Source organism: Aspergillus melleus (genome assembly GCF_016097325.1).
Source record: "Aspergillus melleus strain CBS 546.65 chromosome Unknown contig5, whole genome shotgun sequence".
Classification (NCBI taxonomy): Eukaryota; Fungi; Ascomycota; class Eurotiomycetes; order Eurotiales; family Aspergillaceae; genus Aspergillus; species Aspergillus melleus.
In genome coordinates this window covers 3,308,120-3,329,807 of record NW_025763374.1, presented here as the reverse complement: position 1 = coordinate 3,329,807, position 21,688 = coordinate 3,308,120, and the positions used below count along the sequence as shown (strand labels likewise).

Genomic DNA, 21,688 nt, shown 5'->3' with positions numbered 1-21,688 from the left:
GAATTATGGATAGCTTTATTCTTTACTTAGCTAGTCAGTTAGCGTTTACTATTTTGTTTTTCTCGAACAATGGCACCACCAGATAACTAAAACACACGAATAACTAGACAAGACCCAAATCAACCCAACCCAAACCAAGCTAACTAACTAAACCAACCCAAATAATCACCCTCCCCTTTGAAGCAAGCGGCAAGCAAGCCCCTCCTAGGCCACGACTACGAATCACGCCCAGAGGCAAATAATCTACCCCTCCTTGCCCCTTACTTCGTGCCGCCGTTGAAAACGAGATCGATTGGTCTGACTGCGCACGCCTCCCGGGTGCCTTACATACCGACAGGGGGAGAGGCGGTTGATGGATTACGTAGATATGGTAAATTGGGCGTTGAGGCTGGTTAGGTACGGGGTACTTGGGTGTATGGGGGCCTTGTCTGCAGGTGTGGTACGACGTGGTTGTGCAAACAGTAGGTACCTTACTACCTAGGTGGGTAGGACGTAGTACGTATGTGTACTGTAGGTATGCGCAGGATACCGAGGTTCTGCTGCCTCGATAAGGCAAGTCATTCCTGCGGTGGGCAGAGAGTAGATAGTTGGGTAGGCAGTGCACATGGATCGTTTATTCTCATCCTTTCTCTTTTCTTTGTCTTTGGTTTAATTCTACTGGATAAAGGGGATGCTGTAGGGCTTGCTTGGTCCATCAGGTACCTGCCGAGCAAAGAACCACGGGCGCCAACTCAGAGACCATGTCACGCCCTTTTATTCCCTTCTAATTTGGTTGCAGACAATTGGTAGATCGGCAGACATGTATGTACGCAACTGCCAACAGTTATACAAGTACATGTTTGTTCATAATACTACTCAGGCTGAAATATCCACACCCTCATGCATCGAGCTTCCTCTCCCCCCCTCAATACTCCCCACCACAACCCCCGAATCCCTCAACACAATCCTCACCTCCGGACAATCCCACTCTGGATCACTCTCCCTCATCTCCCTAAACTCATCCATCAGCAACTCCACGTCCCTCTCTAACCGCATCATCCCTCCCTCCGCCCACCCCTCTATACCCCCGATCTCCCCATTTCCATTGCCATTTCCATCCTCCGCCCCAGCCCCTCGTCCCGCAGACACACGATCACTATGCGTAACCCCGACCACCAACTCCAACGTCCTCAATCGTCCCATGCTCCGGATAATCTCGAGATAAAAGTGTCCGAAGTAATGCGCGTCCGCAACATCCACAACCATCCGCTCGATCAGACCTAACTCCAGCTCCGGGATATACGAGAGGACGTCTTCGCGCAGACGCAGGGTCTCGCGGTCGAAGGCGATGTAGATCGATTGCAATTTGAATGTTGGTTTGGGGATCGGTTTCTGTTCCTGTACAGGTGCAGGTACGGATGAATCCTTCTGACCTTTCGCACTGGTAATTTCGTCTGATAGACTACTCTCTGTATTTCCATCCCCATGCTGTTGCTCATGTGCCTCGTCCGCACTATTTCCTTCTATCTGCGATCCCGAACTCGATCTCGAATTCGAGCTTGTTCTCGATGTCGAACCCGATCGATCCACGGGCATCTGGACATCGTCAACCTGCACGACAGGGATGCGATGAAAATGCGGTCTATAGACGCGCAGCGCCTCGGTGCGCGCTTCATGATTCACGAGCAGGAGCGACGGAGGAGGTGTCGACGTCGAGAACGTTTTGGCGTAGCGACGGCGATGAATCGGGTGGACGGCGCGATGGCAGGCGATGTTCACCGTGCGGGGTTGAAAGACTGAAGGACAACAGAGGCTGAGGGACCAGATTTGTAGACGGATTTCGGCGGGGAGGGAGGGGAAGAGGGGGAATGTATTGTATGGGCCTGGTCCTGAGTTTGAGCATAACGAGGATGAGGAGAAGGGATTATTGGGCATTGGCAGTGTTGGTTCTAGCTGTGTTATTGTTGTTGACATCTTGAATGTGATTACGCGGGGAGAAGTGTGTAAATTGGCTTTGGAGGTGAGTGGGAAGATTCTGATTTCCGACGCACTTTTGAGGGATTCATTGTTTACCTAGCTAGTATTGCCGTTTGGCCTTTTGGGGTATAGTTAGTGCAGGGATGTAACTAGTTGTAGGAGTAACTAAGTAAGGTAAGCAGTAGCTTGAGGCGGCCGAACCATTCACCGGGCTTTAGTTTACTTTGCATGTTTTTCATGTAGACATGCTATTGTCATGTTCCTTGAGCGAGAAAGAATCTCTCTCGAAACGTGCATTTGATCTCCAATAAATGTTAGCTAAAGCTGACTACAAAGGATTGCAGCCGTAGGAAAGAACTATATTTCGGTACTGTTGTAGATCGGAGTTTAGCTGTCCTGGTAAGTGGAGACTAAGGCAATGGTGATTCCAGACATGACAGCTGAGACCAGATGATTGAGATGTCATACGAAGGCAAATAGAGCCTCAATTTGCGCATATGCATAGTATACGGCGCCTCGTTGTCCAAGCAAAACGCCTTGCCTAAGTATTCAATAAGCCGATGCACCTTCAGCATAGCACTGTCAAGGCCAAATTCGCCGGTGATCTGCCTAATGAGTATGGAATACTGAAAACTGTTATAGGTTTATCTTTTACTGAGTAATATTCACTCCGTAGCTGAGCGTAGCTTGAACAAAGATTAGGGGTGTAGCTCCCAACAGTAGCCATAGTGATTATAGGCACGAGAAACGGGAAAAAGAGAATAAGGAAAAGAAAGCCACCTGGCAGCCACATCAATCTGGTAACCTAATCAAGTTTATCTCCCCCTTTTTTACGACCCAAAAAACAGATAATAACACAACTACATAAAACCATCTGGTCGAACCTGGTTTAGTTTCACTTTCATTTCCATCTCATCCAGCTGTTTGGGACTCCACATGGGCTGCCTGAGAGAATTGATTCTCCCGATGAAACAGAAAGGGAAATTGAGGGAATTTTCCAGCCGAATTAGCCATCTTGGGTCGGTTTCAGGGTTAATTAATTTATATTGTAGCTTATTGGGGACTCGTAAGGGTGTGGATTCTTTGGGTTGCGCGTCTCGGGCTGGTCTGATCTGTCTTTCTGGTGTGATTGAGTGTCTTTATTTTATTTTATTAATTACAGTACAATCCTCAATTTCTACTCATGACTGCAGTGGCTGATGTCAAACAGTCTGTCAGGTTACACCGGTCAATGGGATTCTGATGTGGTATGCATATGACCATGCGAGCAAGCGTGGATTGATTGCTGGTGTCTTCCGTAGATGGAATCCATTCTTATCATCTGATCCCCCATTCCCAGCCATCGCAATTCGTGCGCGCCCTTGCACGCTATTCCCCCAGACATGCTCGAATCGGGAAAATGTCCGGGGTTTTCTTCCGACCGGAGACGATCTATCTGATTGACAGGTGCTCTCGGCTTGTAAGTCATATTAAGCACTCCGAGGCTCTGGCAGTGGCAGGAGACAGACGGTGAACCACTCGTACGGAGGTGGTACATACCGAGTATGTGGATCATGATGGATGATGCCGATCGAAAGGGAAAAAAGGACGACTGCATTCTTTAATGCAATTCCCGATCTAGATACATGGAGTTGGGAGGGCCATAAATATCGCATTATCAGGATGAAGTCGACATGCTCACAAACGGAGGGATGAATCCAAGAAATGAAAACTATGGACACAGCAAACGATCAATAGCGAATCTCGCAAAGCCAACCGATCGAGCTCGAACTAGCGGATGATCATGGCTTACCGGAGCCATGGCACGGTGGAGGAAAGGTCGATCAACCATTGATGATTAGTGTCTTCTCCAGACCGCACCAGACTATTGCTGCTCTACACATTTCCATCCCGTCCGATCCCTCATCGCCACCAACAAACGAGTCTTCGGGAATACCCGATGACTACATTTCCCCTCGCTCTCTCAAGGGGTTCGTGACGAGACAGAGAGAGGGGAAGATCCACCGGCGAATCTGCGGTGCGACATTCTTTGGATGTGTCTTTTGCCAGCTCTGGCGGTGTCTCGGGCAGCGGCCTTGACTCGTTGACAGCTCATATGCACGATGCCAGGATCATCCACTGCTGAAACAGGTTCCAAAATGAGGTGAGTTGGACGAGGAGTCTGGTCAATTTGCGATAAAAACTAATGATGATAATTAATCATCATGACTGAGTCTTCCCGTGGCGGTCTTGCTTTGCTTTTTTCCTCGCCCTGCTGCGATGCCCCTGTCTCATCTTGAAGCCTGGGATGCGCCTGTATACCTGCGTATGATATATACTAATAATAATTTCCAGAATAATTTCCTGCGGAGGATCCGAGGCTCAGCTCGCCAGTGGCCGCTTATCAGACGTGATGCATCCAACCGGCTGGATGATGAATCAATCCCTCTCGCCTCTCTTGCATCCGATGCGAAATAAGCAAAGATCCGCTGGGGCTTTCCTATTGATTGCTTTGTATTCCCTCCAATCACCGTCGCCGCGACGAATGAGGTCTATCTGGATTCGAAGATCGGATTGAAGATGATTTTTTGATTTTTGATAATCGGTCCATTACCATTAATATTATCATCACTATTTTTGATCCTTCTTACCATCAATCCGGACTGATCGCATGCCGATACAATGCCCTTCGGAAATGCAGCCGTGATGCTGCCAGAACAACGCAGGGCTGATGCTCCACTCGCCATCGGAGCTGTTGCCAGCTCCCCTTCTGTCTTCTCTCTCCGACTCACCCCCCTCTCGCCTCTGCTGTGGCTGCCCTGAGATCTGGCGGTGTAACCTCGAACGTGCCAAGAGTTACGTACTCGAGGGCTGTGAATGTCTCTGACTATTTCTGGCTGCTCCGGCTGCCTGTCCGCCTGTTTCTATGTCGGGTGGTGAGGGTCGGACCTTTACAGGCCTATCAATCGGTTCTGATCTGTCGCCTCCTCAGCGCCATGGAGCCCCCCTTGAGGGAAAACACGAAAATAAATAAAACATAGAAAAAGAAGAAGAAAAAAGAAAAGAAAAAAGAAAAGAAAGAAAGAAAGAAAGAAAGAAAGAAAGAAAGAAAGAAAGAGGGGGAAAGGGAATGCGAAAAAAAATGCATGCTCACGGTAGCTCATCTTTTGCTTTCTTTTTTCCACCCCTTCCTTTGCTTCCCTTCAACGATCCTCCCAATTACCTACCAACCAGGATCTTGATGCATGACATATCAGGCTGTTGCGCATCCACTTTGATCATATCCATCAGACTAGAGACAAATTGACACATCCCAGCATCGGATTTCTGTCCAGTCCTCGCCAGTCCACTTGTTCACCTCCAGAAACCCCGTCATATTATTCGTCAGCTGGGTGCATCAGTGGCTGCCGTCCTTTCGTTTTCATCTTCCCGGGGCCTCGTTGCACTATTACTTTTGCTCCAAACGACTCTCCTCCCCGACCTCGCTTCGTTTGTGTGGAACTGGGTAGTGCGAAGCCGATCGTCGATACTCTCGCATCGAGTTTGATCTCGACTTTTATTTTCTTATTTTCTTCTCTCGCTGTTTGTTTTCCCTTCGCCGGTTCCGCCTTCTTCCTCAGTGTTTAAAAAGGCGGGCGATTTAATTTTCTCTTCTCGAATGTGCCATCGGGTATACCGTCGTGCATGAGACAGCAGCTGTCATTGTCGTAACTGTCTTTGACACTCGAGAGACGAAGCAGGACCTGTATATGACAGAGTGACTAGTCATCTGGTTTGCTCGACAGACCGACGCTCGCTATCTTTCTTCGCTTCTTTCCTTTGGTTTTCTCTCTTGTTCGTGATCTTCAGTTGGTCCAGACCTTTACGTGGAACTCGATCTATTCATCGACAGCCTTTTCTTTGAAGATTCGACGATAGCAGATCTGTCGGCCGCTGTGATCTCCTCGATTCCCCACCTCACATCACCACTCTCCGGACGTCAGTCCGACAAACTTACTCTCGAAGGCGGATTACTGCTCTCAACACCATGCCCACTGCCCAGAAAGCACGAATGACAAAGACTCGAGGGTCAGAAGAGGAGTTTGTTCTCTTCCTCCAAGGGGTAAGTTGTTGACCCACATCCGTAGTTTTGCGAAATCTTCGAGATGGCATGTCTTACTGAGAGGACAGGTTCCAGCCCACTGTCGTTGGCAGGAGCTTAAGGATATGGTGCGGCAGACCGCGTTGCATATCCGACAAGCGGTGGTGTACGACGACAATCATGGATTTCCCACGGGACTGGGTCAAATCATCGTGAAGAATGAAGACGAAGCGTGGCGGACCTACCGTGCGTAATGTTGTGCAGTAACTCATAAACTCAAAAAGGAGTACAGACTGACAAGACCCTGCGCTTTCAGACAGATTGTCCACCAACGGCTGGGAGGGACAGAGTCTGGTGGTCACGCTGGCTCGCACCAGTTCACCCACACGCCCAATTGCTGGGCCGACTAAGAGTCCAACCTGTGTGATTCCCCCAAATTATGTGGCTGGTTACTCGACTCCCCCGCGAGTCACCCAGAACCTGGCCATGCCCCCGTCGCCCATGACCCCAGAGTGAGTACCCGCCTACACGTCTTCTATCTACGTCATGATTGTGAACCACGAAACCCTAACAAAGAACAGGCCGGGGATGTCTACTAGCCCGACATATCAAAGTCCCGAATACGGAGCGCCAATGATGAGTCCCATGGGGTTACCTTCTCAGCCGTTCCTGCCCATCTTCGCGGACCCTCTATCCCAAACAATCCCCGGGTTTCCGCCCTCTCCTGCCCTCCGGTCGTTCTGTGACCCCAATCTTGCCTTCGCCATTCTCCCGCCCTACGCGCTCTCCCCCATGCCTCATCCTCTTCGCGAAGCCTCTATCAATGCTATGCGCATGAACAACGGCACCGCCAGCAGTAGCCGTCCCAGCAAGCCCATGTACCGCCACGGGGTACCCAATCGGAACAAAACCAATCTCAATCCCAACTCGCCTATCTTCCCTGCGCCCGACCGAGCAGCACTAGGAACTGGCCATTCAACGCGGCCCACCTTTCGCCGGACCATCTTCATCCAAAACCTCAGCGCCACGACCACCAAGGCAGATCTGGAGAGCTTCCTCCAGGGCCCTAATACCAACACCAGCATCGAGCAGAGCGAGGTACCCATGGACGCTGAGACGGGCCGCTGCAAGGGCTTTGCACGTGTGACTTTTTACTATGCTGAAGAGGCTAAGCGCGCCGTCATCCGGTACCATAATGCCGTCTTCATGGGAGCTAAGATTCGTGTAAAGATCGATCGCAGCATTCATGGCGCGTACAGTTTGCCCTCCCAGGGCATTCCGCCGCCGGCAATTCCGCCCGCCACTCACGGTCTCGAAATCGCTACCACTACTTCCAACACTCCTGGCACTACCGTCGTTGCCCCGCAGACCCCCGTGGACAACAAGAGGAACGTTTCTCCGGTCATCCCCCTGGAGACTCCCTCCAACTCTGGAGCGCGAAAGGATTCCTTGCCCAAGGCAGATCGGTGTCAACCATTGGTCGTGAATGGGTCAGGGACCGGAAGGAGAGCGGTAGCCACTTGATCTCTCCCCTCCCTTTTGTTTTTGCTTCTTTGCCACAGTGGATTGCTCTATCTGTCTTCCTCCGGGCGAGGGGATCAGAGAGCAATAAGTAGTACAGTACATTTGAAACACCAACACCAGCAACATGGATAATTCAGAAATCAGGAATATGGACGGGAGGAATAGGACCGGACCTGAAGATTTCGACATAAAACATAAAAGCGGGAGCATGGTTTGATATGTTCCCCTCTTTCCTTTGTTATTGATATTTTCTTTTTCATTTGAGTTTGGTTTACTAGTCAGGGAACGCGGCGTCGAAGAGGATGGAATCACTTAGGTAGCTAAGTTCAGGACAGAGGTTTGTAGGTAAAAAAGAACCAATCAACCTTAGCTTAATACTTTCATTTCTTTTGCACTTAAGGTACTTCCAAACGTACACAGCCCACACATATCTATCGACTGACTTTCCTTACCTTGACCCTAATAATCTAGAGTAACAAGCAGATAAGCCTACAAATCCAGAAAGAACATAGAGAGAGAATAATAAATAAAGCACATCATCATAGAATTCATCAATCATCTACCGAATCGACGTCACCAGCACCATCAATAACAAAGCATAAAAAGTACAAATACAGAGAGCAAGACAAGAGAAGAGAAATCATCCCACGCCGAATCTCGCTCGTTTCCTGATTCTTCAGCGTATCAAGTCTTTCGGTTTTCGTTTTTTCGTTTTCATCTTTCATAAATGCGGTCGTTCATCCATCAATCAATCAGTTAGTCAATCAATCAGTCAGTTTCAGCCCGTTAGTAAAAGGTAGGTTAGGTAAGTAGGTATGGGAAGGGCAAGGGTAAAGTAAAGCAATAAATAGTACATCATGCATAAGAGCAGGGCAGGGCAGGGTAAACGGGAATAAAGAAAGAAAGAAAACAACAATGAACAATAGCAAAAAGATGCAAGAAAAACGCCACATTAAGAGTTCAAGCAGAGCAAGGTTTCATCAGTAGAAATGAAGAAAAGATAATCATATCATATCAAATCAAATCATGTCAATCCCAGTAGAGAAAGAAGTAAAAAAGAGAAGAGGGATGAGAAACACTTGCTTGCAAGCTGCTAAATATCAATATCAATATCCATACATCGTACACGTTAAATAATCACTTCTTTCTGTGAATTGGATCGAGGTTTTTAGGGGGAAGGAGTCCGGAGAAAAGCGGGTGAGAGGGAGGAAAGGTAGAGGAACGGAATAGAGGTAGAGGTAGGTTGGAGGGAGGATATGGAGGGGGAATTAGAAGCAGAGAGAAATAGAGAGGGGAGGAAGGAGAGGAACCGAGTCGAGACGAGCCCAGACGAGCTGAATCCAGCTGAGTCCAGCTGGCTGGCCTGGGCTAGACCGGGCTGAGGCTGAGCTGAACTAAACGGGTCCACGACACGAACTATTTAGCATGGTCGATCAGTTCGGCATATAATGGTTCCGGAATCTTTCGGACGATCAGGACGGTCAAGGCGATGATTTCTTTGGCGTCGAGGGGAGGAAAGGATCGGAGGATTTTGTTGGGACTGTGGAGAATCACGCGAAAACATGATGGGTCAGTTTGTGATGCGTGAATTTGAGGTGTCCAATTTGACTTTGAATTTTGGACTTTTGACTTCTTGCTCTTGCTTTTTGAACTAGTAGCTCGTGGCTGGAGGGGTCTACCCGCCGGGAGAAAGGAGAAAAGGGACAATAATAACATACCTTGGGTTTTCCAGGATGGTATCCCTCATCCGGATAAGTTGGGCCACGATACAGAGAATGTTCAAATGAGGCCCGTACGCAAAGAGAAAGTCCCAGAGATGAAGAACCTCCGGTAGGGGAGGCGTACAGGCACAGAGCGTTAAGACGGATGGGAAAGCATAAAGTTTGGCCTGCATGCCCTTGGAGAACAGATAAGCGGCCAATTTGGGTTCAACGATTTCCAGACATCGATCCACCAGAAGTAAACCGCGATGGACGCCGTCCATGGCGCCGCGGATGTAACCGGGACATTCGCGAGTGACAAAGGAGTGGAATAGGGCGAAGGCCTCGACTTCGCTGCGGGCGGCGTAAAGGAAGGGCGCGCAGAGCACGTTCATGCCTTGCACGTAGATCGCCGAATCGCTGGTGACGTAGCCGCCTCTGCTACTAGGCGTGGAATGAGTCGGGTCGCTGTCTTCTTCCGCGATGCTCGGGGGCGTGTTGATCAAGAGCTCCATTTCGCGTCGTCGCGACGACGGTCGGGACTTGTATCGATGTCGATTCTTGACGTCATGGAGCTTCCATGCGACGGCGTTGAGGAGTCGGATCAGGCTGGCCTCGGTGACGCGGCGTTTAAAGAGCGGATCGGTGGCCAGAGTCCGGAAGGTATCATTGCGAATTTTCGTATAGGCCGGGGATCGGCCTCGATGAATGAGGGAGAGATATTCGTCGGTCGGGACGGGGGTGATTTCGAGAAGGGCCAACCAAAGGTAGACTCGGTAGGTTGACTGTCGGGCGGTTAGTTTCGAAAGCGAGGACGGGTCTCGTCTCCTTTTACTGAAAAAGGGGAGCGAACGTTGATGTCATTTTCATACCATGCCATCGCCATCTGCTTCCACTCTCGTAGACAACACCAAATACCTCAACTCCTGCAGTCCCTCCCGGATGTTCCCTTGCTGAGGCCCGTCGCGCAACAGCGTCTCCAAGGCCGATCTCTTCAGGCCAAATCCCGATCCGGTTTTCCTGCCTGGTCGTCTTTGCGTTGCTATAGCCGGGGGGTCACGAGTGCTGGCATCGCTGTTGGATCTTGCACGACGATGGGTCCGTAGTCGTACCGGCGAGTCGAGATGAGCGGCTGGCTGGGGGGATAGGTCGTCGGGACCGACGGAGGAGCGCCCGGTTGACGATGCTTGAGAAGCCGGGGCGCCAAACGAGGAATTCGAGGAGAGAACCTGGTGGGACTGGATCTTTCGGAGACTTCGCATCGTTCGCGGCGAAGGTGACCCCGCCAGAGCGGCGAGATTCAGCTGAGCCTGCGTGGGATGGGGGGAAGATGATGAAGAAGACATGTTGAGTTGGGGCTGGCGTCGTCGAGATTTATGCCTGCATGAACCTGCCACAGGAACCAACCATCTTCCTGGTCCGTTTGGATTGCAAGGAGAAACAGAAGCGGGTCAACGAGGGCCAGGCGAGGGATTCATGAACCTCGAGCACGGAGTAAGGAGGGAGTTGTTTCGGTTAGTTGGGTCTCCTTTTTTTTTTCTGCGGGTTGTTCCCTTTAACGTCGTGTCGAAGTTGTTGAAGTGTCAAAATCTCGAAGTCCTTTTCTTTTTCCCTTTTCCCTTTTTTTTTTTTCTTTCTTTCTTTTTCTGTTTTAGTCTGTCGTTTTCTCGCAGGTGGATATGCGGGGACACGCGACGCGCTGCAGGCAACTGCAGTTAATTTGTATTAAGGAGAATGGGATTCTTTAGCTTGCAGTTGCTATGGTTATGGCGACGGCATGGAGCCGACTTTCAATAGTTTCTTTCCTTCACCGGCCAATCGGTGGATCCGCTCGGAGACAAGACAAAGAATGACTCGACGGACACTAGAGGGGCTTCCCTAGTGTATGCTGGAGGGTGTAGGTATACTGGTATAGACTGCAGACAGGAGAATGAGAATGTCTCTCCGGTATGAACTTTGAACTATGAACTATAAACTATGAACGAGAACCTCAACCCTTCCGTTAAACGCCAATTCCCATTTCCATAATCATCATGGCTCGTTCATGTCTCTCGTCGGGCATTCTCGGTCCCTCCCATCACGCCGTCAACAAATTCCTGGTACCGAAACACCTCCCCTCGCTTGCCTCCCATCGGTCCACTCTTCCCCCCGAAGACTCGGCGACCGGTAAATCCATTTAGCACCTCGTTGATTTCGCGTTCGGTTAAAGGTGCTTCCCCTGCCTCCGGGGCCGTGCGGAGAAGCGCATCCCGCAGCTCCGCGACGTCGATCTGGCCGCTGTCGTCTTCGTCAAAGGCAGCCAGTCCATTCAACAGCTCCTGTCGGGACGAGAGCGGGGCGAGCAAGCTCGATAGGATATTTAAGAACGTGGGGAAATTGATCGTTTGGGGTCCTCCGGGAGGAAAGAATCGGGATGTCATCGAAGCGTCCTGGCCTGAATTTCCATTTCCCCATTAGCGGCCATTTCGGCGAAGCACCTGGCCTCTGAGAAAGATTTTCTCACCGATGTTAACCAGCACATCAGCCACGTCCTCCTTATCCACCGAACCGTCGTTGTCGCGGTCGAGGACCTGAAACGCTTCGCGGATCTCTCGCAATTGCGCCGGAGTTAACTGGGCCGCTGCGTCGGACGAGGCGGCCATCATGTTGGTCGTCTTGGTACCTATGAGCGGCGACGTATCGGGGGAATTCGCTCCCCTCGTGGGCGATGAGGGCGGTTCGCGCGAAAACCGCGGCTGTGGGATCGGGTCTCTGTTTCGGGGCGACACATCTTCATTCTCGACGGTATATGACTGATTGAGCTTGCTGGGAGACTGAATGGGCGTATATCTACCGGGCGAGCTGCCCGGGGTCACTGGACGGCCCTGCAAGGGAGGCGAGTTGGGAGTGGAGGGTCGACGAAAGGGCGAAGCACGAGGCGAGCCGAAGGATAACGGCGAGGGCCGAAAGGGAGCGTTGGGAGTGACCTGCGGAGGGATCCCCCGGGGTCAGCGTAGATCGAGGGAGAGTGGAGACAGCAAAGGGATACCGACCATGATTAGAGTAGTAGATTATGGGAGCGGCGCATTGGCAGGATGGAATTGAGGTGAGGCAACAACAGAATACTCCGTGCCTACGGTGAGTATGATGATGTTTGCACCGTATGGCCGACAGACAAACAGACAAACAAACACAAACAAGGAAAGTCGGGTTGGAGTCGGCCCGACGGCGAGCACGTGTGGGGAAAGCAGCTGGAGGCAGAACAAAAGGGAGGCGAACGAGGGAATTTCGGCCTTCTAGAAGCATTCGGACTTTTGTCAGTTTGCTGGACAAACTGCCGAGCCGGTTCACCTTGTCTAATACAATAATTCCGCTCTTCTGTTGACCGACAATCCTTCGTGCTTCTTGTCTACACTCCGGTCCAAGCGCTTAGTCATCTCATGCAACTTGCTCGAAGCCCTCGTTTCAAATCGGCAGTCATTTTTATTGCTCAATCCTGAACCATTCAAGCATTCAGGGCGCTAGAACGAGGCTCGACAAAGTGCCCCCTCCCCCTGGTCGACGGACATCCGCTGGATCGGAATGGCCTCCGGGAGTCGATCTGGATCCAAAGGACTCCTGGTGTTCCCGCCGATTGATTTTCCCCGCTGTGGAGATCTGCCATCTGGTGCGTGCGGTTTGGAGGCTTCACTTCCTCCCCTTTCTTTTTCCCCTGAATCCGTCGATCAGCCTGCTCAATCCTCCGAGTCTCTCCGCCATGCTACTCTAATGCGGCGTCGTCCAATGGACTGACCGTCAATCCATTGATTGAATTTCACTCTTCTGCTTTTCTTTTCTGTCTATCTATTTTTTCGGGCTATCTGTTTCATCGAGTGTTCGATTGACTGCTTGACCGATCCGTGCATCGCCCTGGAGTATGCGGTGCCGATTGTCTTCGATCCTATCATCTGTCTCCGATTGCCACGAGCTCGTCCCCCAGTAATTGATTCCTTCGCATTCTTCCCCGAGCCCTTATCTACCCTCCGTTCCCCTCGCTCCCACCCCCCGAAAGAAGATGAGCCTCTCACTCCCGTTCCGACCCTCCGATGACCCTGCTCAGTCGTTATCCAAACCGATCAACCTCTCCAAGTCGAACAGCCTCCGCCGCTTATCACCGTCTCCCTCCATCTCGCACGCCCGCACGCCGAGCGATTCCCGCTCCTTCCTGCGTCAGCGCTCCGTGGAAAATGTCGCCGGCATATCGGCCCCGGGCACGAAAGCTCGGCGGCACAAGTCACAGTACCCTCGCGACTCGTCCGATCGCCATGTCGAATACATACTCGTCGCCTCGTTTCACATTGACCGGGGCCCCATCATGGAGCACCAATACCCGGCTCCCATCAGTGGCGACGAGAGCATGTTGGCAGAGCTGATGCTTCCCGATCAGACCCACGTTCGCAGCCAGGATTGGACGATCTTCTTTCTACATAAGGATACTAGCGCCGACGAGGATGACGACTCTGTGACCGGCAAGCCGAAGAAGAAAAAGAAAAAGAAGGTGGACCGATCTCCGGTGGACGGTGACCCGGAGAGCCAAGAAGAGGATGCCGACGAGGCCAGCGATGACGATGAGGAGAGTAGCGACGAGGAGGAAGGTGGCGAGGGCCCGCCTTTGATGTATGTCCTCAATCTTGTAAATACGAAGCAGGATAATACGGTGAAACGGTACGTGACTCTCATTCCCCGCCCGGTTGTGGCAGCATGAAGCTCGTGCATTGGCTAAGAAGATCAATACAGAGGTGCGGTGGTCAAGGCCATGGCTATCTGTACACGCCACTCATTTCTTCATATATATAAGGTAACCTCATACCCGTCTTGTGTTCGAGAGGAAGTTCAAGAGCTGACCCGAGGAATCGATAGCCCCTACTCCTCCTGGCATTGGAAGATTACTTCAAATCCCCCTATCCCGAAACCCTAGCCTCGCTGTACGATGCGGTGAACAACATGGACCTCTCGTTGATGCCGAAAATGTCCCTCCTTGAACGGCAGATATTGCAATCGAGCAATTCGAAAGACATGTTCATTGAGAAGTTCGAGCAAATGGTTCATCAGCGAATGGCCGACGAGGGGCAGGAGCCTGACTACGACCTTGAATCTCCACCGTCCCCCAAGAGGCCGGCACCGCCCCGGTACGCGCTCCCTCGCGACACGCATGAGTACGAATCCAAAGTCGTCTACAATGATATCCCGATCCCGGTCAAGGTGCCGACGGTGATCTGGCCCGAAATCGTCGGCGATTTTTCTTTGATCAAGCTCGTCCAAACCTTCTCCATCCCTCATGCCACCACGCCTCAGCCATTCCCGATCCATCCCCATCTCACCACCAGTGGCCCTTACACCCATCCGATCATCGTTCTCGTGAACGCAATGCTCACCCAGAAGCGGGTGGTCTTCCTCGGTCACAACCGACCCTCCGGGGAGGTGGCGGAGGCGGTGTTGGCTGCCTGTGCAATTGCGTCGGGCGGGATTCTTCGAGGATTCACAAGACATGCCTTCCCTTACACTGACCTGACCAAGATTGATGACCTATTGAAAGTGCCTGGCTTCATTGCCGGCGTGACGAATCCCACTTTCGCAAATCACCCCGAGTGGTGGGATCTCCTCTGCGATCTCCCGACCGGCCGAATGAAAATCAGTAGCCATATTGAGCCGGCGCCGGTCACCGAAGGGCTGCTGTATTTCCAACAGCAGACTGCTATCCACCACCACCCTGTCAACGCACAGACTGATCCCACGGGCGACAATCTGTTTATGGAAGATGTGCAGCGAAGCATTACCAATCGGTATGGAGAGAATGCAATCCGAGCAAAATGGCGTGCCTACATCACCAAGTTTGCGCGCGTGGCTGCCGCCTTCGAAGAAACGGTTTACGGTGCATCCAATCTCTACATCATCGGCCCCAATGAGGAGTTGTCGCCCGAAAGCCCCAGCGGACTCCAGGCCGATCCTCTCGACCCGACTACACTGCGAGGGCATGGCTACGTTTGGCCCGACGAGGGGGCTAAGCAACGAGAGCTCCTAGCATCCGTTTCGCGGATCGAGGGATGGCGGACCACGCGATCTTACTACTCGTTCATTCAAGACATTGCCGCCATGTATTATCCAGCACGGCCAATCCAAAAACCAGACTTGGCCCACCACCATGACCGACTGCGGGCTCTAAAGCTCCCGGCCCAGGAGGCAGGAGCCATCTACATCGCCTTTGCCCACGCGGTCAAGGACTATGCCGGCATCTGCCAGCTCCTCACCGTCACCCCGGAGAACCAAGCCGGCCTATTCTACCTGAGCATGGGTCTTTTCCACCCCGACCAGACCGTGCGCGAGGCGGCTGTTGATCTGCTCGAACGGATCGCTGCCCACCCGGCAGGTCGGCATTTCTGGGGCCAGCTCAACCGCTTCGCCAAGCTCGCCTTCTTCCGGATCAAACGAGAGCGAGAGAGCGCACAAAGCCCCATCTCGCCCCCGGAGACGGCGGCGACGGCGACGGCGACAGGATTCGGCGAACCCCAAAGTCTTGTCGGAGTAGCGATGGGCAACAGCGCCTTTCCGAGGCCAGGTTGACCTGGCCTGTATGATCGATTTCCCTTTCCTGAAGTACATTTCATTTATCCACCCCTTTGAATCTTAGCCCTCGACCCTCAGCGCCTATACATAACATTCTACACACATCATACCATACCCTCCCTTCTTTTCATCACGCCCATTCACTGCACGGATGGTGCCAATATCTACCATTCCCTTTTCCATTTCCACCAACACCCGCCTTCAGTATTTTAGTATATTGAAAGAATTTCAACTCGGATCATGATATGACTGTTTACGACAGAGATATATTTATCGTTTCTCTTTTTCTCTATCAAAGTACATCTTTATTTTTTCTTTTTATCTTCCTTCTGATATGTTTTATTTAGTTCTTCCATCTTCTACTTTTTTCCATGACTTCCCTTGAAACCTACCTAGACTAGGCTGGATATAAAACTTTGACTGAGCTAGTTTACAACCTCAGCGATGTAGCGTGATGACTGCGTTATAACTCGTACCTATTCGGGCCGCCATCGTCCATGGCCCTGGTCCAAGTCGACCGTCTCGGTGGGGTTTTCAAGGGCTTTGACTTGTTCGATCTTCAGTTGGCGGAAGTGAGCGTAGATGTAAAGTGAATTGATAGAACAAGCAATGAACACACATCAAGTTTCCTCGAAATTGGAATCATCGCATCCGATTGTGACGTCAGTCAGGTTTTGTCGTTATCTTACTCCCCAGGCAGCCTTTGATTTCTGGTCGAAGTATCTTGTCGGCCTCGATATTGTTGGAAATGGTCCTTACGCTGGCAGATCTGCGCCCTAAGTTTTTATTAATTACCAGTTCCGTGCTAATTATACCCAATCTATAAAGAAGTCATAACATGATACGTTACAACCCCAGAGAAGATTTCTGAAGAGAGCGTAGTACAAGACGATTAAAGCCATTGACCAGATGGTAAACAATGAATATTAAGTTTAAATATATAACATTAAAGTACAGTAAAGCTAGCGAGTGAAGTATCAGATAGAGCAAGTAGCATATATACTGTGTAGAAAGTGTCAAGACAGACAAGACAAGGAGAGCAGAACAGAACAGTATAAAGGATTAAAAAGATAAGGATGAACAAAGCTAAAGCCAGTCGCTGTCGTAACCCGTAAATAATAACCATGACCCTGGATTAGGTCCCATCGAAGAAAGGAGAGGATGTAATAACAAGAAAGAAAAGCAATATTAGAAAGAAGAGATGGGCAGAAATGGCAGAATCAATAAAAAAACAAGCACGAGGGGAATCTGTGACGGTCTAAACGATTGAGAAAAAGACGTTGTTGGAATGAATACAGAGAGTGTGTTGGAAGTGTGTAAGAGGGAGTGAAAGGGAGGTTATAGCAACCCAAGGTAGACAATCGCCATGCCCAAGGCAACAATATATGGTACAGATGGACCCGGATGGCCGACAGCCCACGACGCCGCCGACGTGAGCAGCTTATCCTCGCCCACGGTGATGTTGACATTGGCAAAGTCGGACCCGCATTTGCTATTGATGCCTTCGGCGGAGGGGAGGTAAGAGCGGACGAGGAACTGGCCGTCTTTCTGAGCAAAATCGGCAAAGACGTCCATGGAGGCTTGGAGACACTTGTTGCAGGTGGGAAAGGGGGCGGTGGTAATGGTGGTGTCAAAAGGTATGAAGTAGACGTTGTAGTCGGCCGAGTTGTTGGTGTTGGTGGCGGCATCAACGAAGCAGTAGTCGGTTGTATTGGGACTCTTGAGGCAGGTGGCCCGGTAGATGGGCTCGTAGGCAACCATATTAGTGTAGGCGTCGGTCACGATAGAGTTCCCGTCCTTGTAGTCCTCGCGACAGGCATCCTTTTCCAGGAGACGGCCGGCGAGGTCGGTCATATACGACGAGCATTTATCGACATCCACATTGCAGGAGAGGTCTAGGACGTGCGAGGTGGCCGTGGCGGAGCGGACGGTTTTGAAGAAGGAGTAGGAATTGCGCAGGAGCATGGACATAGCATGACAGTTGGTGAACGTGGAATTGGACAGAAAGTCATTGACGAATGTCTCGCAGGTGCTAGACGAGAAGTTGGTTCTGGTGCTGGTGTCGAAAGGCTGGGGCATGTCGTCGCTATCTGACCGTCCGACCAGACTGGATGGTGCATCATCATTCTCTGCGAGGTCGTTGTCTTCCGGGGCTATGAGAATTGGGAGCGATGCGGCCCTTTCAAGGAGACTTGGGTCTAGTTCGAGGGTGGAATCTCGGTGGATAACGTGGTCCCATTGAGCACGTTCCTGAGGCGAATGAGATACATCATCGGGATCATCGGGAACAATTTCTTCATCTGCTGAGAAGACTGATGGTAAAGAGCGCCGGGCAGTGAGTTCCGATCGGGCATCTGGAGGTAGAACAGATGCGGCGACAACAGAAGAAACCGTGAAAAGGACGCATAGAAATAGAAGGAGTCGGGAAATTACAGGATGCTGGCGAGAAGCATGTAAACTACTGGACGGTCGGGATGCCGACGCTCGGACGCAAGTGATCATGATGAACTGTAGAAATATTAAAAGAGCGACGTTGCCGCGCAATGGCATAACATATAAAAAAAGGAAGGTCTAAAAAAAAGGAAAGAAAAGAGTGATTATTGAAGGGGCATGGCCAAAATCACTGCCTTGCTTGAGGGCATAAGCGGTGGTTGGGAGAAACTAAACGTGGTGTGGACGAGAGTATAACGCGTCCATCCGGAACACAAGGAAAAGGCACCACGAAAGTGAGAAAGAGAGGGCGAGAAAAAGGAAGAAAGGGGGTGGTATATACAGAGGAGAGGGTTGAAAGAGAAAAAAGGTCCTGAGGCCGTACAGGAATAAACATGGAAGAAAAGATCCGGTCAAGCCAGTCAGGGAGACTTTCTGGGTGGTAGCGAGAGTGTTCTGGACCGGGCCAAGCAGCCTCGGGCTGGGATTCTATTCTTAGAAGTGATACGATTGGTTGTGACACTAGCTTCGCTGCTAGTCATGTCGGACTAGTCGTGTTTTCATTATTCATGCTAGCAGGAGACGGGCGAGGAAGTACGGAGACATGCTAAGACGGTAACTATCAGCAACGGTTCGTAGGGTCATAAGAAAGAGATAAAGAAAAGGAGATGACAGTGACAGCCGTCAGCAGAGACCCGAGTGAGACCATCGCATGACACAGACGCTCGGACAGGCTGAGGGGCCGCACCCAGGCCCTGGAGGCCAAGACTAAAAAGAGAGGCCGGAGCAAAAAGAAGATTAAGTTGGAAGTTGAAAGGGAACGACGAGAAACGAACCGAAGCGCCCGGATCCACTTTGTTCCTGTCAACCAATCATCAGGAAACGGAGGTCCCACGCGTTCCCACTCCTGCGCTAAACCCCATAGGGACATGCTTACATCATCCGACCTCGAACGAGCCAAGATCTCCTCGATCTGCTATCTGCTATCGGCTATCACCTCCATCGCTGCCCCTCGTTCTCCATCGTCGTATATATCCCGGCCCTACACCTCAATTCGGCTTTTTCAAACTTGTATATAGTACCTTGCAAATTGTACGTCATGTCTGCAGAGCCATTGGTCCCCGAGACGAGGGTCCTGGCTGTCGCAAGTCATGTAAGTCAAGCCGATCTTTTGATACCCCACATTATCATTTAGCTGCTACAACGAGTATAGGCTGATGGTTTCATATAGGTGGTCTATGGGTATGTCATCTGATCCAAGTTGCAACACCGATTATCCATATCGAGACAGGGTTCCCTCTGCTCTTTCAAGGGTTCTCTGACTGGTCTATGTGGCACATGGACCTTGCGATAACTACAAACCTTTGCAAACTTCCGGGCTTTGACTGACTGATCCAAATCCCAGCTATGTCGGCAATAAGATGGCAACGCTTGTCATGCAATCCTTGGGCTGCGACGTCTCCCCCTTGAACACGGTTCATTTCAGTGAGTCATCGCGCCTGTCGCTTGGCCGGCATCTATCAACACGTGCGAACACTCTAACGGTCTTTCCATGGTAGGTAATCATGCTGGCTATCGACAACTTAAGGGAACCAGAGCTACTGCCGATGAGATTACTGCTCTCTACGAGGGTCTATGCCAGAGCCACCTGACGGACTTCGATGTCATGCTGTCGGGATACACGCCCAGCGCCGCCGCCGTCGAGGCCGTCGGAGCCATTGGACAGGATCTTCAGCGCAAAGCCGAGAAGAAGCCCGGTTCTTTCTTCTGGGGTATGTTTGATGTCGTTCCTATGGGCCGTTCTCATCGTATTAACCGCCATTCCAGTGTTGGATCCCGTCATGGGGGATCTGGGTCGCCTCTACGTCAATGACGATGTGGTCCCGGCCTACAAGAAAACCATCCATCATGCCGATTTGATTCTCCCCAATCAATTCGAGGCAGAGTAAGTCGGACGTGCGAGCTGTTGCTTTCTGCGACTCTTCATTAATGCCATACCTCGCAGAGTTCTCTCCGGGATCAAGATCACCTCTCTCAGCACCCTTGCCGAAGCCATCACCGCTATTCACGCAACCTACAACGTCCCCCACGTCATCATCACCTCTGTCCAACTATCCAAGCTTCCCGAATCACCATCGGTAGCTGCAGCACCTTCCCCCAACAACTTGACTGTCATCGGCTCCACCACGAAATCCGACGGTTCGCCACGGCTCTTCCGCGTCGATGTCCCTGCTATAGACTGCTTTTTCTCCGGAACTGGCGATATGTTTGCCGCTTTGACCGTCGCCCGGCTGCGGGAGGCGGTCTTCGCTGCGGGTCCTGATTTACGAACAACCAAGTCCTGGGTCTCGCCGGACGATGTCAAACCTGCGGACCTCCCTCTCGCCCAGTCCACCGTGAAAGTACTAGCAAGCATGCACAGCGTGCTGGAGAAGACCATGGAGGCGCGCAATGCCGAACTGCTCGCCACGGCCGGCCAGGTCGACGAACAGCTTGGCGCGGAGGACAAACAGAAGCAGGAACATCTACGACACACCAAGGCCGCTGAAGTTCGACTGGTGCGGAACGTGCAATATCTGCGCGATCCGGTGGTCGAGTTCAAGGTGCAGGAATGGAGGACGGAGGATCTCCCTGCGCAGCTTCGATAAACTGTCATATCCTTTCGTCAATGCTTGTTTACTTGGTAAATGATGTTTAGACCATTAAAATAGACGATTGAATGTATGATGAGCTATAGCCTTTGTTTTTAGTCGAGTCATGTTCATGTCCAGTCAGTGGAATTTTGTCATTATTTTATGTATATAGCCAACCAACCGTCCCAAAATCGAATGTCTTGCATGCCATAAAATCATTCATATATCTTCATTTATCTTGCTCCCCATCTCATACCCCATCTAGTCCATCTAGTTACCAGTGCTTCCAAAGCCACCAGCACCACGCACGCTCTCCTCCAGCTCTTCCACAACCATAACCTCAGGGGTATAGATCTAGAAGAGAATGCATCAGCCAATCCATTCATCCTGAAATGTCCCCTCGACACTTCTTCGGCAACAAAAGAGCCAAACAGGGAGGCAGAAAGCAAAAGAAGGAACAATAAACTCACCCTCTCCAAAACCAACTGCGCAATCCGATCTCCCTCGTTGATAGTGAAATCGACATCCGAGAAGTTGAACAGCAACACCTTCACCTCCCCACGGTAATCGGCATCGATGACGCCGGCGCCGGTATCGATGAAGTGTTTCGCGGCGAGACCGCTGCGGGGGGCGACACGGCCGTCTACATCAAATCATAAGAAATAACCTTGTTAGCCTCGTGTTCAGGTTACTTCTCATTCAAGCCAAGCCAACACAACACAGATCTTCCTTCTCTCTCAATACATAACCCTCTTCTCCCCAAACCCACAGGAACAACAGGGCAAAAAAAACCCCAACGGTAC

At 51.1% G+C, this 21,688-nt stretch overlaps 7 protein-coding genes across 7 annotated transcripts; 3 read left to right on the top strand and 4 right to left on the bottom strand.

The window, feature by feature from the left end:
- Positions 1 to 855: 855 nt before the first annotated feature.
- Positions 856 to 1,914, bottom strand: LDX57_009475 (2EXR domain-containing protein; the record flags this gene model as incomplete). Its single annotated transcript, XM_046091205.1, has 1 exon — positions 856 to 1,914. One exon carries the CDS (start codon positions 1,912 to 1,914, stop codon positions 856 to 858), a length of 1,059 nt encoding a protein of 352 aa, XP_045947182.1.
- Positions 1,915 to 5,962: 4,048 nt separating this feature from the next.
- LDX57_009474 (uncharacterized protein) lies at positions 5,963 to 7,540 on the top strand (the record flags this gene model as incomplete). Its single annotated transcript, XM_046091204.1, has 4 exons — positions 5,963 to 6,037; positions 6,106 to 6,262; positions 6,333 to 6,528; positions 6,598 to 7,540. 4 exons carry the CDS (start codon positions 5,963 to 5,965, stop codon positions 7,538 to 7,540), a joined length of 1,371 nt encoding a protein of 456 aa, XP_045947181.1.
- A 1,416-nt stretch (positions 7,541 to 8,956) lies between these two features.
- Positions 8,957 to 10,586, bottom strand: cdc16 (TBC domain-containing protein; the record flags this gene model as incomplete). The annotated part of the gene is made up of 3 exons (XM_046091203.1): positions 8,957 to 9,080; positions 9,259 to 10,025; positions 10,113 to 10,586. The coding sequence occupies 3 exons, from the start codon at positions 10,584 to 10,586 to the stop codon at positions 8,957 to 8,959; spliced, it is 1,365 nt and encodes a 454-aa protein (XP_045947180.1).
- A 696-nt stretch (positions 10,587 to 11,282) lies between these two features.
- Positions 11,283 to 12,275, bottom strand: LDX57_009472 (putative calmodulin; the record flags this gene model as incomplete). Its single annotated transcript, XM_046091202.1, has 3 exons — positions 11,283 to 11,674; positions 11,744 to 12,206; positions 12,273 to 12,275. The coding sequence occupies 3 exons, from the start codon at positions 12,273 to 12,275 to the stop codon at positions 11,283 to 11,285; spliced, it is 858 nt and encodes a 285-aa protein (XP_045947179.1).
- A 998-nt stretch (positions 12,276 to 13,273) lies between these two features.
- Positions 13,274 to 15,819, top strand: LDX57_009471 (AFI1/MesA family protein; the record flags this gene model as incomplete). The annotated part of the gene is made up of 3 exons (XM_046091201.1): positions 13,274 to 13,923; positions 13,996 to 14,056; positions 14,119 to 15,819. 3 exons carry the CDS (start codon positions 13,274 to 13,276, stop codon positions 15,817 to 15,819), a joined length of 2,412 nt encoding a protein of 803 aa, XP_045947178.1.
- A 1,341-nt stretch (positions 15,820 to 17,160) lies between these two features.
- Positions 17,161 to 18,794, bottom strand: LDX57_009470 (uncharacterized protein; the record flags this gene model as incomplete). Its single annotated transcript, XM_046091200.1, has 2 exons — positions 17,161 to 18,134; positions 18,761 to 18,794. The coding sequence occupies 2 exons, from the start codon at positions 18,792 to 18,794 to the stop codon at positions 17,161 to 17,163; spliced, it is 1,008 nt and encodes a 335-aa protein (XP_045947177.1).
- A 557-nt stretch (positions 18,795 to 19,351) lies between these two features.
- BUD16 (pyridoxal kinase) lies at positions 19,352 to 20,900 on the top strand (the record flags this gene model as incomplete). The annotated part of the gene is made up of 6 exons (XM_046091199.1): positions 19,352 to 19,405; positions 19,484 to 19,494; positions 19,658 to 19,737; positions 19,812 to 20,024; positions 20,080 to 20,197; positions 20,258 to 20,900. The coding sequence occupies 6 exons, from the start codon at positions 19,352 to 19,354 to the stop codon at positions 20,898 to 20,900; spliced, it is 1,119 nt and encodes a 372-aa protein (XP_045947176.1).
- Between the last annotated feature and the right edge of the window lie 788 nt (positions 20,901 to 21,688).